The sequence below is a fragment of the Sander lucioperca genome, chromosome 2 (assembly GCF_008315115.2).
Source record: "Sander lucioperca isolate FBNREF2018 chromosome 2, SLUC_FBN_1.2, whole genome shotgun sequence".
Taxonomy (NCBI): Eukaryota; Metazoa; Chordata; class Actinopteri; order Perciformes; family Percidae; genus Sander; species Sander lucioperca.
This window is the reverse complement of record NC_050174.1, coordinates 45,239,943-45,253,616: the sequence shown is the minus strand read 5'-3', so window position 1 is coordinate 45,253,616 and position 13,674 is coordinate 45,239,943. Positions and strand designations below refer to the sequence as shown.

The 13,674-nt window shown below is 44.1% G+C and overlaps 3 protein-coding genes across 4 annotated transcripts in view; 1 reads left to right on the top strand and 2 right to left on the bottom strand.

The window, feature by feature from the left end:
- clec14a (C-type lectin domain containing 14A) overlaps positions 1-4,861 on the top strand; it is a 5,976-nt gene extending 1,115 nt beyond the window's left edge. The window contains exons 2-3 of one of the 2 annotated variants that reach the window (XM_031320586.2): positions 2,064-2,422; positions 3,691-4,861. In XM_031320586.2, the coding sequence (XP_031176446.1) occupies positions 2,102-2,422; positions 3,691-4,635 (1,266 nt within the window). In that variant the 5' untranslated portion in view covers positions 2,064-2,101 and the 3' untranslated portion in view covers positions 4,636-4,861. The remainder of the gene's footprint in view (positions 1-2,063; positions 2,423-3,690) is intronic. The other variant, XM_031320587.2, reaches the window with a different exon arrangement.
- LOC116065149 (scavenger receptor cysteine-rich type 1 protein M130-like) overlaps positions 1-13,674 on the bottom strand; it is a 151,464-nt gene that overhangs the window by 49,625 nt on the left and 88,165 nt on the right. The window lies entirely within an intron of this gene.
- On the bottom strand, positions 5,512-7,151 carry LOC116065155 (piggyBac transposable element-derived protein 4-like). The gene is made up of 2 exons (XM_031320588.2): positions 6,705-7,151; positions 5,512-6,597 (listed from the first exon to the last, which is right to left on the bottom strand). Exons 1-2 carry the CDS (start codon positions 7,079-7,081, stop codon positions 6,165-6,167), a joined length of 810 nt encoding a protein of 269 aa, XP_031176448.2. The 5' UTR covers positions 7,082-7,151; the 3' UTR covers positions 5,512-6,164.

Here is a 13,674-nt window from a genome sequence, read left to right as displayed (position 1 = left end):
TACGTCTTTAAGACCCGAGTCCTCTACGATGCTGAGAGGTCTGCAGGTAGTTGCCACCCATTTTGCAAGAGCGGTAGTAATTTTTTTGGATTTGGTTTCATCCACAGGTCAGAGAGTAGCACTCTCCAAAATGCTGCTTTGCCTGAGCCTGCTAGCATCAACCTGAGTCACGTTAACTGTACTACTATGCTTAGCTCGTAGCTGGTAGCTCCAGCTTGACGTGCTTCAGTGATATTTTAATTTGGCTTTACACAACGTGCATATGGCTTTTGACTTGTCTACTGAGCCTTCCGGGAGTTTTGGAAAATAAAAAGCTCCATTCAGAATTGTGTTGCTGTGTTTCTCCATCCTGCTGCAGCCTGCAGCAGCAGGATGTGTTAGGAGGAAGTATGGCAGCTTGATGATAAGTAACGGTGCGGCAAAGGGTCAAAATAGTAGCCTGTTAGGCACCACGCCAAGCCCAGTGGAGTGTAGAATAAATTAATAAATGCCGGCATGAGATTAAAAAAAATTAACATGTTATGCTCGGCCCTTAATCGCATCGCGATCTATGTGTTAATGCTGACAGCCCTAATTTGTATCTATATAAAGAGGACCAATACAGTGTTGGCAGTGATAGATTTACTAAACAACAACCTTCTACCTGAAAAACATTTAAATGCTACATTTCAAATGTTCAGAATCCATTACTTAATTCATTCATTATTATAGTATAATTATTTTAGGAATTATGCATGACATATTTTAAATGAGCATTTTGCAAATGATCACGTACCCCCTGCAGTACTCCAAAGTACCCCCAGGGGTACGCGTACCCCCATTTGAGAAACACTATTCTACAGTATGTATTAGTACTTTTCTGCAGTTATATTCTAATCTGAATACTTCTTCCAGCACACGTCAACGAGGCAGCTTAAGTTTACCTTTACGTGTACGTGCGTGTGTGCGTGTCTGTGTGCGTGTTTGTGCATGTGTGTCTCTGTGTGTGTGTGTGTGTGTGTGTGTGTGTGTGTGTCTGTCTGTCTGTCTGTCTGTCTGTCTGTCTGTCTGTCTGTCTGTCTGTGTGTGTGTGTGTGTGTGTGTGTGTGTGTGTGTGTGTGTGTGTGTGTGTGTGTGTGATGTCAGCTTGTTAAATGTGAATATCTTCTAGTTATCTCCTCTGGGACAGGAAACTGAATATCTGGGCTTTGGGAAACACTGATCCACATTTTTCTGACTCGACTTTGAACATGAACACAATTAAAGTGATAAAGATCCATCAGGAAGCTTCCTCCTTCAGGACGTCTCATCCTCTTTATAACTGATCTTTTTAATGTCTGTTTTAGTTTCCACCCCTACAGGGACGTGCAATGACATATTAGGGGGCAGGGGCTTAACTTAAAAAAATTAAAGACTGAATATATTTAAGAATAGTCTTTTACTACATATGTTCAAACTTCACACACACATACACCATTAGGGGGAGGGGATATTTGTGTCTCTGTAAATGACAGAGTGTGGTCTAGACCTACTGTATCTGTAAAATGTCCTGAGATAACTCCTGGTAGGATCTGACACTATAAATAAAAAAGCTAGAGTGAATAGAATCAAGTCTCACCATCACCATCACTAAACCCACCAGACTCCATGTAAATAATCAGTACGTTTAAAGTGTTCAAAGTGGACAGAAACAAAATAAAACTATCAAAAGTTCATCTTTCCACTGTTCCAACAATCACCATTCTGGTTTGGTTGAAATAAACCCTTCATTCACCTATTTACATGTAGAAATATGCTGGCTCTATACACGCTAAAAGTAGTGATTATTTACATGGAGTCTGGTGGAAATATGCTGGCTCTATACACGCTAAAAGTCCTGATTATTTACATGGAGTCTGGTGGGTTTGGTGATGGTGATTTCGGGGCTGTTTCATGTTAAACTAAAAGGATCTTACTCTTTAACTAAAAGGTCTATCTCTGTAGGGATCCTTTCCATAATGTTGTCAGACACTTAGAATAATAATCTGAGCCAGCGGCAAAACCAGAACTTTTAGTGGACGCTAACTGAAGTCTGTGTGTTGCAGCCGTAGTTACCGAAACACTTTGTTTCCAAAGACTGAAGATGAAGTCCTGGTTCTGCTGGATTCTGATCCTGTTCAGAAATGTGTCGGCTGACCCGGCTCCTCGCTACGCCGTCCACCACACGTCGGTCACCTTCGATCAGGCCGCAGAGCACTGTTCCCCCGCCGGCGTCCTCACCACGCTCGCCACCGAGCAAGAAGTCACTAACGTCCTGAAGGTGGTGGCCGTGGCGGCCGCGGCTCCACGTCGCGGCGAGTTCACCTTCTGGATCGGGCTGAGGAAGCTGAAGGACGGGTGTGTGGTTCCCACGCTGCCGCTGAGAGGATTCAAGTGGACGAAGGACGGCAGCGAGGAATCGCAGGTGAGCAGAACGTAACTAAGTACATTTACTCCAGTACTGTCCTTCAGTCCACATGTTGAGGTACTTGCACTTTACTTGAGTCTTTTCTGTTCATGCCACTTTCTACTTCTACAAAAAAGCTTTAAAAGTTTAACAAAGAAATGACTGTACTGTGAAGCTTTTGAAGCTTAGTGGCTTTTTTTCGTTTCCACTTTCTAAAATGTTTTTTTTTCTTTTAATACTTTAACTACATTTTCCTGATGATACTTACAGACGTTTACTTAAGTAACATTTTTAATGCAGGAGTATTTTTTTCAACACATTCTTTCTCCCATCCCGGCAGAAAGACGCTTGGTCAGGTATCTTTGGCATTTGTTATGGCGCTAAAAGTCTCATTTAGCATCACATTTAGACGGGACAAGAACGGGACATGAACCCTGGTCTCTTGGGGGGAATGTCCTGTGTTGTTTGACCCATCCACCCCCGTCTACTCTCTACTGTTGTCTCTCTACATACTACTCTCTACTGTTGTCTCTACATACTACTCTCTACTGTTGTCTCTCTACATACTACTCTCTACTGTTGTCTCTACATACTACTCTCTACTGCTGTCTCTCTACATACTACTCTCTACCTTTGTCTCTCTACATACTACTCTCTACCTTTGTCTCTCTACATACTACTCTCTACCGTTGTCTCTACATACTACTCTCTACTGTTGTCTCTCTACATACTACTCTCTACTGTTGTCTCTCTACATACTACTCTCTACTGTTGTCTCTCTACATACTACTCTCTACCGTTGTCTCTACATACTACTCTCTACCGTTGTCTCTCTACATACTACTCTCTACCGTTGTCTCTACATACTACTCTCTACCGTTGTCTCTACATACTACTCTCTACCGTTGTCTCTACATACTACTCTCTACCGTTGTCTCTCTACATACTACTCTCTACCGTTGTCTCTCTACATACTACTCTCTACTGTTGTCTCTCTTCATACTACTCTCTACTGTTGTCTCTCTACATACTACTCTCTACTGTTGTCTCTCTACATACTACTCTCTACTGTTGTCTCGTACTGTTATTACGTCATCTTACAGCTGCTGCTCTGCCCGGTATGTTCCATACAGACACTGAAGGGGGATTTTTGCGTCGGTATATGACGCTGAAAGACACTGACCAAGTGTCAGTATTTCACGAGTTGGAATTGAGAAGGTGTTGATCTTTACAGTGTGGTATAAATATTGCAGTAAAGGATCTGAATACTTCTTACACCATTGCAGGTGAGCCGCTGGGCCGAGGAACCCAAGCACACCTGCACGACAACTCTCTGCGCGGCGCTGAAGGGCGAGCTGGACGGGTCGAATGTGACGCGTTGGGGTCTGATCCCCTTCTCCTGCAGGATGGCTAACAACTTCATCTGTAAACTCACAAATGCTGAACAAAAGCCTAACCAGCAGAAACCTGATCCTGAAAAAGAACCAACTGCATCTGGAACACCTCAACCTGATACACAACCTACTAAAGCAGAACCTGGAACTGATCCTGGTTCTCAGCGAGAACCGGCTGCAACAGAACCATCTACAACTGCTAAAGACGCAACACAACAACCTGACATGAAGCCTAAAACTACACCTGAGTTGCAGGGTTCTGGTTTTGATCCGGTGGTGGGGTCGGATTCCTGTCAGCCCCCCCACATCCCCAGCGCCCGCTCCATCAGTCTGGACCGGGCGAACAGCAGCAGGATCCTGGTAGAGTGCTGGTCGTCGTCTGCACAGTTGGAGCTGCGTTGCTCAGGCTGGCCGGCAGTATGGCGGCTGAAAGACGACTCGCCCGCCAACTTCACCGACATCTGCGCATCGTGTGACGCCGGCTTCCAGAAAGATGCTTCAGGAAACTGCATGGACGTGGACGAGTGCATCGTTGGCCGTCCGTGCAGACACAGCTGCCTGAACACGGTGGGCTCCTACAGGTGCTTCTGCTCCGACCAGAGCGGGAATCAACACAGTGAGGACTCGCCAGAGTGCGCCGAAGCGGCCACAAGCGGCGTCCTCATGGTAGCGCTGGTTGCCGTGGCGGCGCTGGTGGTGCTAGTGTTGGTTGTCGTGGTGACGGTGAAGTGCTGCCTGATGAGGCAGTCAAAGAAACGTGCCATGAAGAAGGCAGAGAAGATGGCAATGGACAGCAAGGATTCATTCGAAACAGCCAATGAGAAGGCGGCAACATGATGTAGTGAGAGTGACATCATCACGTGTCTCCAAAATACAGAGAGGTGAAGTCCAATTGTGGCTAGAAGGGATACAGCTACGGCCGGAAGTTATGCTAAATTACTCTAAATCTCGCTAAATCTAGGCTAATGTTGGAGCCATAATGCAACTTTGTTTCTTTTTTGTTTATATACCACGTTCACTGTGTCAGCATGGCGTGTCAATATGTTGTTTGATTTGTGTTTAACACTCCTGTAAAATTTGCCAAAAACGCCTATCCAAGGCATACCTATAGTAAATTGGAAGCTGTTCTTGAACCATTTGTTCTACATGCATGTCTATGGTTTCTTTTGAAAGGTAACACTCTGAGCCTTCTTTTCCAACAGTTAGAATTACTGTAAGTGCTATTGGCTTTGAGTAATAGAACTTTGAATGTACTGGAAAATATTTTTTTTATGTCCGCCTGAGTTCTTTTTTATAGAAAAATGCCTGTAGATGACTATTGCTGGGACATATTAGCCTGAAAACACAATGGGGCTATAGCAAGAAGTCTTACATAGTCCCAGTTGAAATTTCATATCAGTATTTCATAAAATGAATATTTTACACCTGTTTTTGTATGGGTATGTGTCTAGGCGTTTACAAAAACGGACATTTTGGTGACCCTAAAAAGGACCCTTGGTAACGATGGTCACATACCTAGACTAAAAAGACTGCTACAAATGAACAGTTGACATTACAGTCATCATTCAGGGCTCTATTGAAAGGTTACATTAAGAGGTATCCTATCTAATATCCAGAATCACTATCAGTATTTCTGACACAGAGTAACAGAAGCATAAACACAATAAATTGCCGTTTTGTAACTTTGTGTGTAAAAAAAGTCAAAACAAGTGGTAAGGTGGAAAAGTAGTGTATAAAAGGTAACACAATATTTACAGCTATTAACATATCTAAATACACATATTTACAATTATGTATGTACAGGTTATGTGCTACATGCAACAAAGCACAAAGAAGGACCCTTTGGTAAAAAAGGGTAAAAAGATGTCAAATAAGTGCTATGGTGAAAAAGTAGTGCAAAAAAAAGCATTACTATATAACTATTTACACATCTAAATCAACATATATTTACAGGTTATTGGCAACATGCCAGACATTGTAACAATCGCAAGCGACAAAACACAAAGGACATTTGAAGGAACCGTTGGTAAAAATGGTCAACAAAGTAAAACAAGTGCTATGCTGGAAAAGTATTGCAGGTACTACTATATAACTTTTTACATACACATATCTATAAATTGCAGGAACCCAGCGAATCAAATCCATACTTCACCGTTAACCGTCAAGCCACTAAATATATACATATGTCCCATAAACATAAACCTGTATGGAAAATGAGCACCTCTGCTGATGTGTTAAATTTCTTAACGATCAGATGACATGAGACAACACCGTCTCTCCCTCTACACACACCGGGTCTGGTGGTTGATGAACGCCGATATGTGGTGCAGGCACAATTTCAACAGGCACTGTACTAGTATTTACAATTACAGGTCATTGGCAACATGCCAGTCATTATAACAGTCACGGCCAGCGACAAAGCACAAAGGAATATCGCAGGAGGAGCACTTCACTGGTGTCTTTGCATGACACTGCCTGCACTTCAGCCGACCAGCAGTGCTGTGCCCACTGATATGCACTGGCCTGTGATGTGCTCCACGTGGAGCAGGAGGTGGTCCGGGTGTGGCTGTGGAGGAAGACCCCGCCTCTGCCAGCTCCACTGCGAGCGTCTCTCTGAACGCCTTCTGATGCAGAGGTACCTCTCCTTTGCCAATTGCAAGGTCCTTCTGGAGGAGGAAGGCGTTCACAATTGCGATGTCCATGAAGTGGTAAAACAGAGTCTTGTACCACCGTTGGGTCTTGTGCAGGACTTTGTAATACCCTATGAGGGCATCTGAGTGGTCCACTCCACCCATGCACCTACAGTAGATGAACAGACAGTATACAAAAACATTAATGTATACAGCAGACAAATATAACATTTCCAAGAGCATACATGAAAATGTAGTTGAATATATAGTACGTACCGGTTGTAGTCCTGCACCACTGGTGGAACTGAGACGTCCTTCAACTGCCACTGCCCATCTGCAGCTTTGACCCTCCTCTGCACTGTGTCCTCTGCGTGGGCTGTGTGGAGGGTTGAGCACAGAAAAACATCCCTTGTGTCTCGCCACTGAACAAAGAGCAGGGAGTCATTCCTGATCCAACGTATGCTGCCACGAGGAGATTTTGAGACCAGAATGTTGACCTTTGACCTTGGGAATCCGATTCTGTTTGTGCGGATGGTTCCGCATGCCCAGATCCTCTTCAGAAGGAGGTCACGAAACAGGATTGGACTTGTATAAAAATTATCTACAAAGACCTTATAGCCGGTGCCCAGCAACTGTACATCAATTAGCTCCATCACTGCCTCATAACTGAGTCCCTTACCACTGTTTCCCTGGCACTTTCCCTCATAAACAAAAAAGTCCCATGTATAAACCGTTCCTGGAGTCTGCCAGAACAAAGAGTTTATAACCCCAGCGAACAGGCTTGTTCTTCATGTATTGTTTCAAACCAGTGCGGGCTTTTGAGGCAACCATTCGCTCATCAATGGAGATTTCCTGGCCAGGGTGAAAGTTTCTTCTGCAGGAGTCCCTCATCTCCTCGTAGAGCGGCTTTATCTTAGCCAGACGGTCGTAGGCTCCTGTGCCTCTCCTTTCCTCATTAGCAGCATCACCCACAGAGCTGCTGAGGTGAAGGGATTGGGAGATCCTGAGGAACTTTTTACCGGTCATTACCCGTCTCGGGAACGGCAAGCTATAAAGATGACCCCCACGCCAGTAATCAGTGAAAGAAAAGCATTTGACTACACCCATGTAAACAATTAAAGACATGAATGCAAACATGTCCTGCAATGTCAGATCAATCCACGGGATAGAGGGTGTTGAATGGTGTGTTGAGCCACAGTGGTTGGTGTTTTGAAGTATTGTCTTCAAAACAGAGTTGGTAAAAAACAGTTGAAACAACTGCAGGGCTGTGTACGTAGCAGTACGTATGAGCTGGGGTCCTGGGACATTTCTGGGTCTGAAGGTGGGCTGTGGTGGTGTGATGTCTGGGACATCGACATCATTCCACCTCTCTTCAGATGGGCTGCTTGATCTGGCTTGACTGCAGCCTCTCCCTTTTCCTTTACCTCGTCCTCTACCTCTTTGTCTCCTGCTGTTCTGAGGAGTTGGAAGATGAGCCTCCTCACCTGATGAACTGTCCTGCTGCTCCACGCCTCTCCCTTTTCCTCTACCTTGTCCTCTACCTCTTGGTCTCCTGCTGTTCAGAGGAGTTGGAAGATGAGGCTCATCACCTGATGAACTGTCCTGCTGCTCCACTCCATGTGGCCACTTGCTCACTGGTGCAGATGTAGCAGGCTCCCAATCCATATCTACATCACATTTCCTATAATGTGAAAATAAAGAAATAACAGTAATTACAAATAATGTTCTGAATGCTAAGTCAACGAAAAATATTAAATGTGTAGATATTACCATAGATATTTACATAAATACAATAACAGCTGCAAACTTGTGACGCAGTATTTACTCAAACGTTTCCGTTTGCAACACTTCTTGCAGTAAATGTGGTGCAACAAATGTGTAATGTTAGCTGTGGAGCTCTCAGCAAGCAGAGTAGAGAGCAGGGTTTAGATGAGAGACAACTTTGTCTGGCTCGTTTAGTGTAACGTTAGCATGATAGCTTGGTGAAATTAGCAAGCTAAGGTTAGCTTGGCGAACTATCCATTCTCTAAATTAGTAAACATTTAAATCATCTAAACACTCTTCAATAGTCAAACTGAAGCAGACGGTGAGCTCCAGGTCACAGCCTGTCTAATTATACAGTAACGTTATATAAGTAAAATACTCACTTGTCGAGAGTAATGTCTCCTCCCTCTAGGAACATGTCCTCTGCCACGGAGTCCATGCAAGACATTTCACTGTCTTTCTCAGACATTTCCTCCTCTGACTTGTCGCTTTCACGTGGCCGAGTACATTCCTCCACTGCTTCTTGGAGGGTATATCTTCTTGACTTGCTAATTTTCGCCATTCTCAATTTCTCGTTCGGTTTTGGTTTAGGATGTAGAAAGTAGTGGGCCGTGTTTTTATCGGTGTTTGCACTACACAGATCATTCCTTTGTTTAGGATTGTAACTACCCGCGAAAGCATCAGTTCCCCGTTCATTGGCTATACAAAACGTCAGTCATTGGCACAACCGGTTGCAATTGGCACAAAATAAAAAGGCGTGCACCTTCTTTCACCGCAGGCACTCGTTGGCTATTCTAGGCTGTAGACGAGACCAGGAAGGTCCTATTGGTTCAAGTGAGGTGTCAATCGAAAGGTCAGAGTGCAGGGGCCATTTTGATATCAGATACCGGCAAAAAAATATATGCAAACAAGATTTACTCCAGGAAATACAGTAAAATATTAAATAACTGCCGCGAAATTTGAAATTTAAAAACAGCTGTCCGTGGATATATTTTAATGTCATAATATGTTTGGACTAAATAGTTTACTGGATTTGATCGTCTGGACCTTTGTCAATGTAACAAGACCGTTTTTGTCAGAATATTATGGATCTGTGGATTACAATGAGGCTTCAAAGGTGAGTTACCTCAATTTTGTAGTTGTTTGTTACTCAGACAGAGGCGATGATTGTACCTGCTGTTGTTATCATGTCTTGGAATAGTTTGTATCAGTGAAATCACAAGAGTTGTAGCTTTCCAAAGATGTATGGCATGAGTAACTACTTAAACATAGGAGTTGTATACATAGCAACACGTGTTCGAAAGACGCCGACGGCCCGTGGGCGGGCCGTCAGAACGCTAAGGGGTTAATGGAACTAAATGAGAAATTAAATGGACTGTATGAACTGTGCTACGCTGAGCAGGCCGTCTTGGAATAAATAGGTAACCGCACTAAAAGATATTCAATGTATGGATGTAAATTTATTGGCAGCCCAGAACACGCGTCAAAGCAAGTTCTTCCTTGGTCCCACCTCATTGGCCTAATATAGGAGTTGTTAAAAGACTCTACAATGAATATAACAAATAACATAATATCATTTTAATACTTTCAACCAGGAAACATGTGCTCGTTCCTCTGGAGTGTTTTAACCCAAACCACCATCTCTTTCCTAAACTATTTGTTTTGGTGCCTAAACTTACCGTAGCTGTATCCCCGTGAAGTCCCGCCCCTTCCTGTGTCCACCCTGGGACTTTATTTCAGTAAAAATGTGTCCGGTAGTGAACGGGGAGAGACCGATAATGTTTAGATCCTGTCTTGAATTGAGCCATGAATTACACGCATGATGTCTGTTGCTTTTCCCAAAGTTTTTGTAATTTGTTCTACGTTTTTTTAACCCCTTTAATCGACATTTTTGATGTTTTCAACTTTTTTAGCTAGCCAGCTAAGCGTAGTTCACGGAAGTGACGTATATTGTGTGATTCTAGGATCAGAGCTTTAGGATCGCACTCTTTTAACGTAATTCTTTTGGACATTATTCTAGTCAAGTCAAGTTAAGTCAAGTCAGCTTTATTTGTCAATTTCTTCACATATACTAGACATGTGTATGTCATGGCTGTAAAAAAAAAAATGGGCATCTTTACATCTTTGCCAAGTGCAAACCAGTACAGAAGGCATCAATAAATTGTTAGGGAGGGTCATGCCTCTTTTCCCAATCATTTTGGAGGGTCATAGAACATGTACTGCTGTTGAAGGGAGGGTCAAGTTCCTGCTGCAAAGCCCGCCTACCAAGGAAGCTACAGCTATGTTTATCATGTCTATGGCAGCATCTCATGGCCCTTATTTGATAGCTCCTCAACCAGCGCTTGAACTTAAGGACCTCCCGGCCAATAAAAAAACCTGATTATTATCCAATCAGGAAATCAATTATTGGCATTTCCGAGCCCTAGTTTTTTCTTTAGCACCACTCATCAATAATAAGAAATAAATCTACAGGACCCTCTGACCAATCACAGAGCAGATACTCAGCCGCAGGTTGGGATCTGGACTCTGTGTCAAATATACTCACTTTCAGAAACAATGAAAATCTGAATGAGATTTGGTACAAACATCAAATGGTTTCTGAATCTCAGTGGAGGCGTTTCTCTGGAGGAAGCCGACTCGCCATATCAAGATGCAACACACTTCCTGTTCTGTAGGGAGGCAGAGCTACTGTGAAGGAAAAACTTAAGTGGGAAACAAACTGGGAGAGAGAGAGACAGAGAGAGAGAGAGACAGACAGAGAGAGAGAGAGAGAGAGAGAGAGAGAGAGAGAGAGAGAGAGAGAGAGAGAGAGAGACAGAGAGAGAGAGGGAGAGAGAGAGAGAGAGAGAGAGAGAGAGGGAGAGAGAGAGAGAAAGAGAGAGAGAGAGACAGAGAGAGACAGAGAGAGAGAGGGAGAGAGACAGAGAGAGATAGAGAGACAGAGAGAGAGGGAGAGAGAGGGAGAGAGACAGAGAGAGACAGAGAGAGAGAGAGGGAGAGAGACAGAGAGAGAGAGAGAGAGACAGAGAGACAGAGAGAGATAGAGAGACAGAGAGAGAGGGAGAGAGAGGGAGAGAGAGAGAGAGAGAGACAGAGAGAGAGAGAGGGAGAGAGACAGAGAGAGAGAGAGAGAGACAGAGAGAGAGAGAGAGATTTTGATTTTTACAAAACCTTTATTTACAGAAAAACATTTTCTTTTCTACCAGAACATCATATTGTTTTTAGATGCACAAAAAAATAAAATAAAGCCACATATAATACAAATAATAATCTCATAAAAACACAGAATGAAAGATGAGCTCCTCGTCCTCCACAGAGCACAGAGCCGTGGAGAAACACCACTGGTCTAAAAACTGCTGCATGTCCTTCATCAGAGAGTGGAACCTGAAGTCCACTCTCACTCTGGCCTTCACCAGAGACACATACAGTTTCGTCAGCTCTAGTCCACTCACATTTTCTATCTGGTTTGTCCTACTTTTATAAATTGACATTTTTGCCTGACCCACAATAAAATTCAACATTTTCCACTTATTTGCATTTGTCTTTCTGTAGCCAGCACCAAAAATAAAAGCAGTCTCACTAAAAACCTCTCCACAATCTAAAAACACAGTTTTTAAAATGTTAAAAAGAGGTTTCAGCCTGTAACAGTCCAGATAGCAGTGACTAATGGTCTCAGGGTGGAGACAGAATGGACACGTGGAGGACACGGTGGGATTAATCTTAGACAGAAACACATTGACGGCCAGAGCCCCGTGGAGGATCCTCCACTGCAGGTCTCCTGACCTCTTGTTTAGGGGAGGCTTGTACAAGACTCTCCACACTGGTTTCCTGTCTTTCAACAGTCTGTCCTTCCACACCATGTCCTTCCTCTCACTCAGCTTCTTATTGTGGGTGGCCAGAACACAGTTCCTATACAGACCTTTCCCAGTCTGCATATGAAAATCAGCAACATGTGGCGTATGATGTGCTAGTGAGTCAGTGTTGTTAATTAAAAAACCAATGTCTGGAAAAGGGTCTCCAGAAACGGGCATTTCTGTCCCATTAAAATAGTCCCGCAGCATCTCTGTCTCTCCTTTGTCCAGTCTGTTAATCCACTCGTTCAGAATAGTTCTGGTGTGGCGAGCCGACCTCAGACCCAGCAGAGAGGCCACTGCCTCGGTGTTCAGGAAGCCAGGACCTGCAGCCTCCACGATCCCCTTTAACGTAGTCACTCCAGCCCTCATCAGCCTCTCCGTGAGTCCAGGTCTGCTGCCATCCTTGAGATCCAGCCGGGCCCCCCACACCAGAGGCTCCTCCAGGAGCCAGAACAGAGATGCTGCAGGTTCTAATCTGGTCCATTTAAAACGTGTCCATGCTTTAAAAAGTCCTTGGTAAAAAGAAGGCAAGTCACACAAAGAGATAAAACCACAGTCTACTAGAAACAAAGAAGCATCAAGACCCAGACCTGCAACCCCCCTTAAAATGGTGCTGGCTACTGGCCTCCAGACGACATCATCAGTTCCATATAAAAACCTCTGTATGAACTGTAATCTAAAAGCATCAGTCCGGCTCTCCAAGTCCACCAAACCCTGCCCTCCCTCCTCTTTTGGCAGATATAAAACACATTTGGGAACCCAGTGCATCATGTCCCAAAAAAACTTTAAAATAATGGACTGTATGGTTTTTAACAGACCAGCAGGGGGCTCCATACATTTTAACTTGTGCCAGAGGCTGGATGCTACCAAATTGTTAATGACAAGCACCCTGCCTCTGTAGGACATATAGGGAAGCAGCCACCTCCATTTTCCCAACTTCCCCTCCACCTTCTCAATCACTCCTTCCCAGTTCCTATCCGTGGATCTCTGGTCCCCCAGATAAACCCCCAGGTACTTTAAACCCCCCCTCTTCCAGGTCAACCCACCAGGAAGCTGAGGGAGGCCTCCAGCCCAGCTCCCCACTGCCAGGGCCTCACTTTTGGCCCAGTTGACTTTGGCAGCAGAAATTTCCTTAAAAGTCTGAACAATACTTCCTAAACAATCTACATCTTGTTGGTTTCCACAAATCCTTCATCACAGAAATGTGAAAACACACTAAAGAGAACAGAAAAACACAAACTAAAACTAAAACCTGAACTTTCTGGCCTTCCTTGATGCAAAATCATCAATGATGTCATTGTATGAAATCTGCTCCCCTATTGAGTGATTGATACTGATGATGGCAAGGCCAGTGAGCCGTTCCTGGGCATGGTTGACCTGAGGTATGACTTGATCAACTTTAGTTTTGAAAAGCTCCTCTCTGCTTGAGCCACAGTGACTGGCAGAGTAAGGGCAATCCTGAGAGCAGTCCAAAAGTTGGGGTAGATCTCTGATAGATTCTTATCATGCATAAAAGTGCAAGCTAAAGGAGGCTTGTGGTCCCCCGTCCCCCCCTTGTCCGGACTGTTCCATTTGCGGGAACCAGAGGAGAACTGTCCCCCACGCCCTCCCCTTTTCTTTTCTCACAA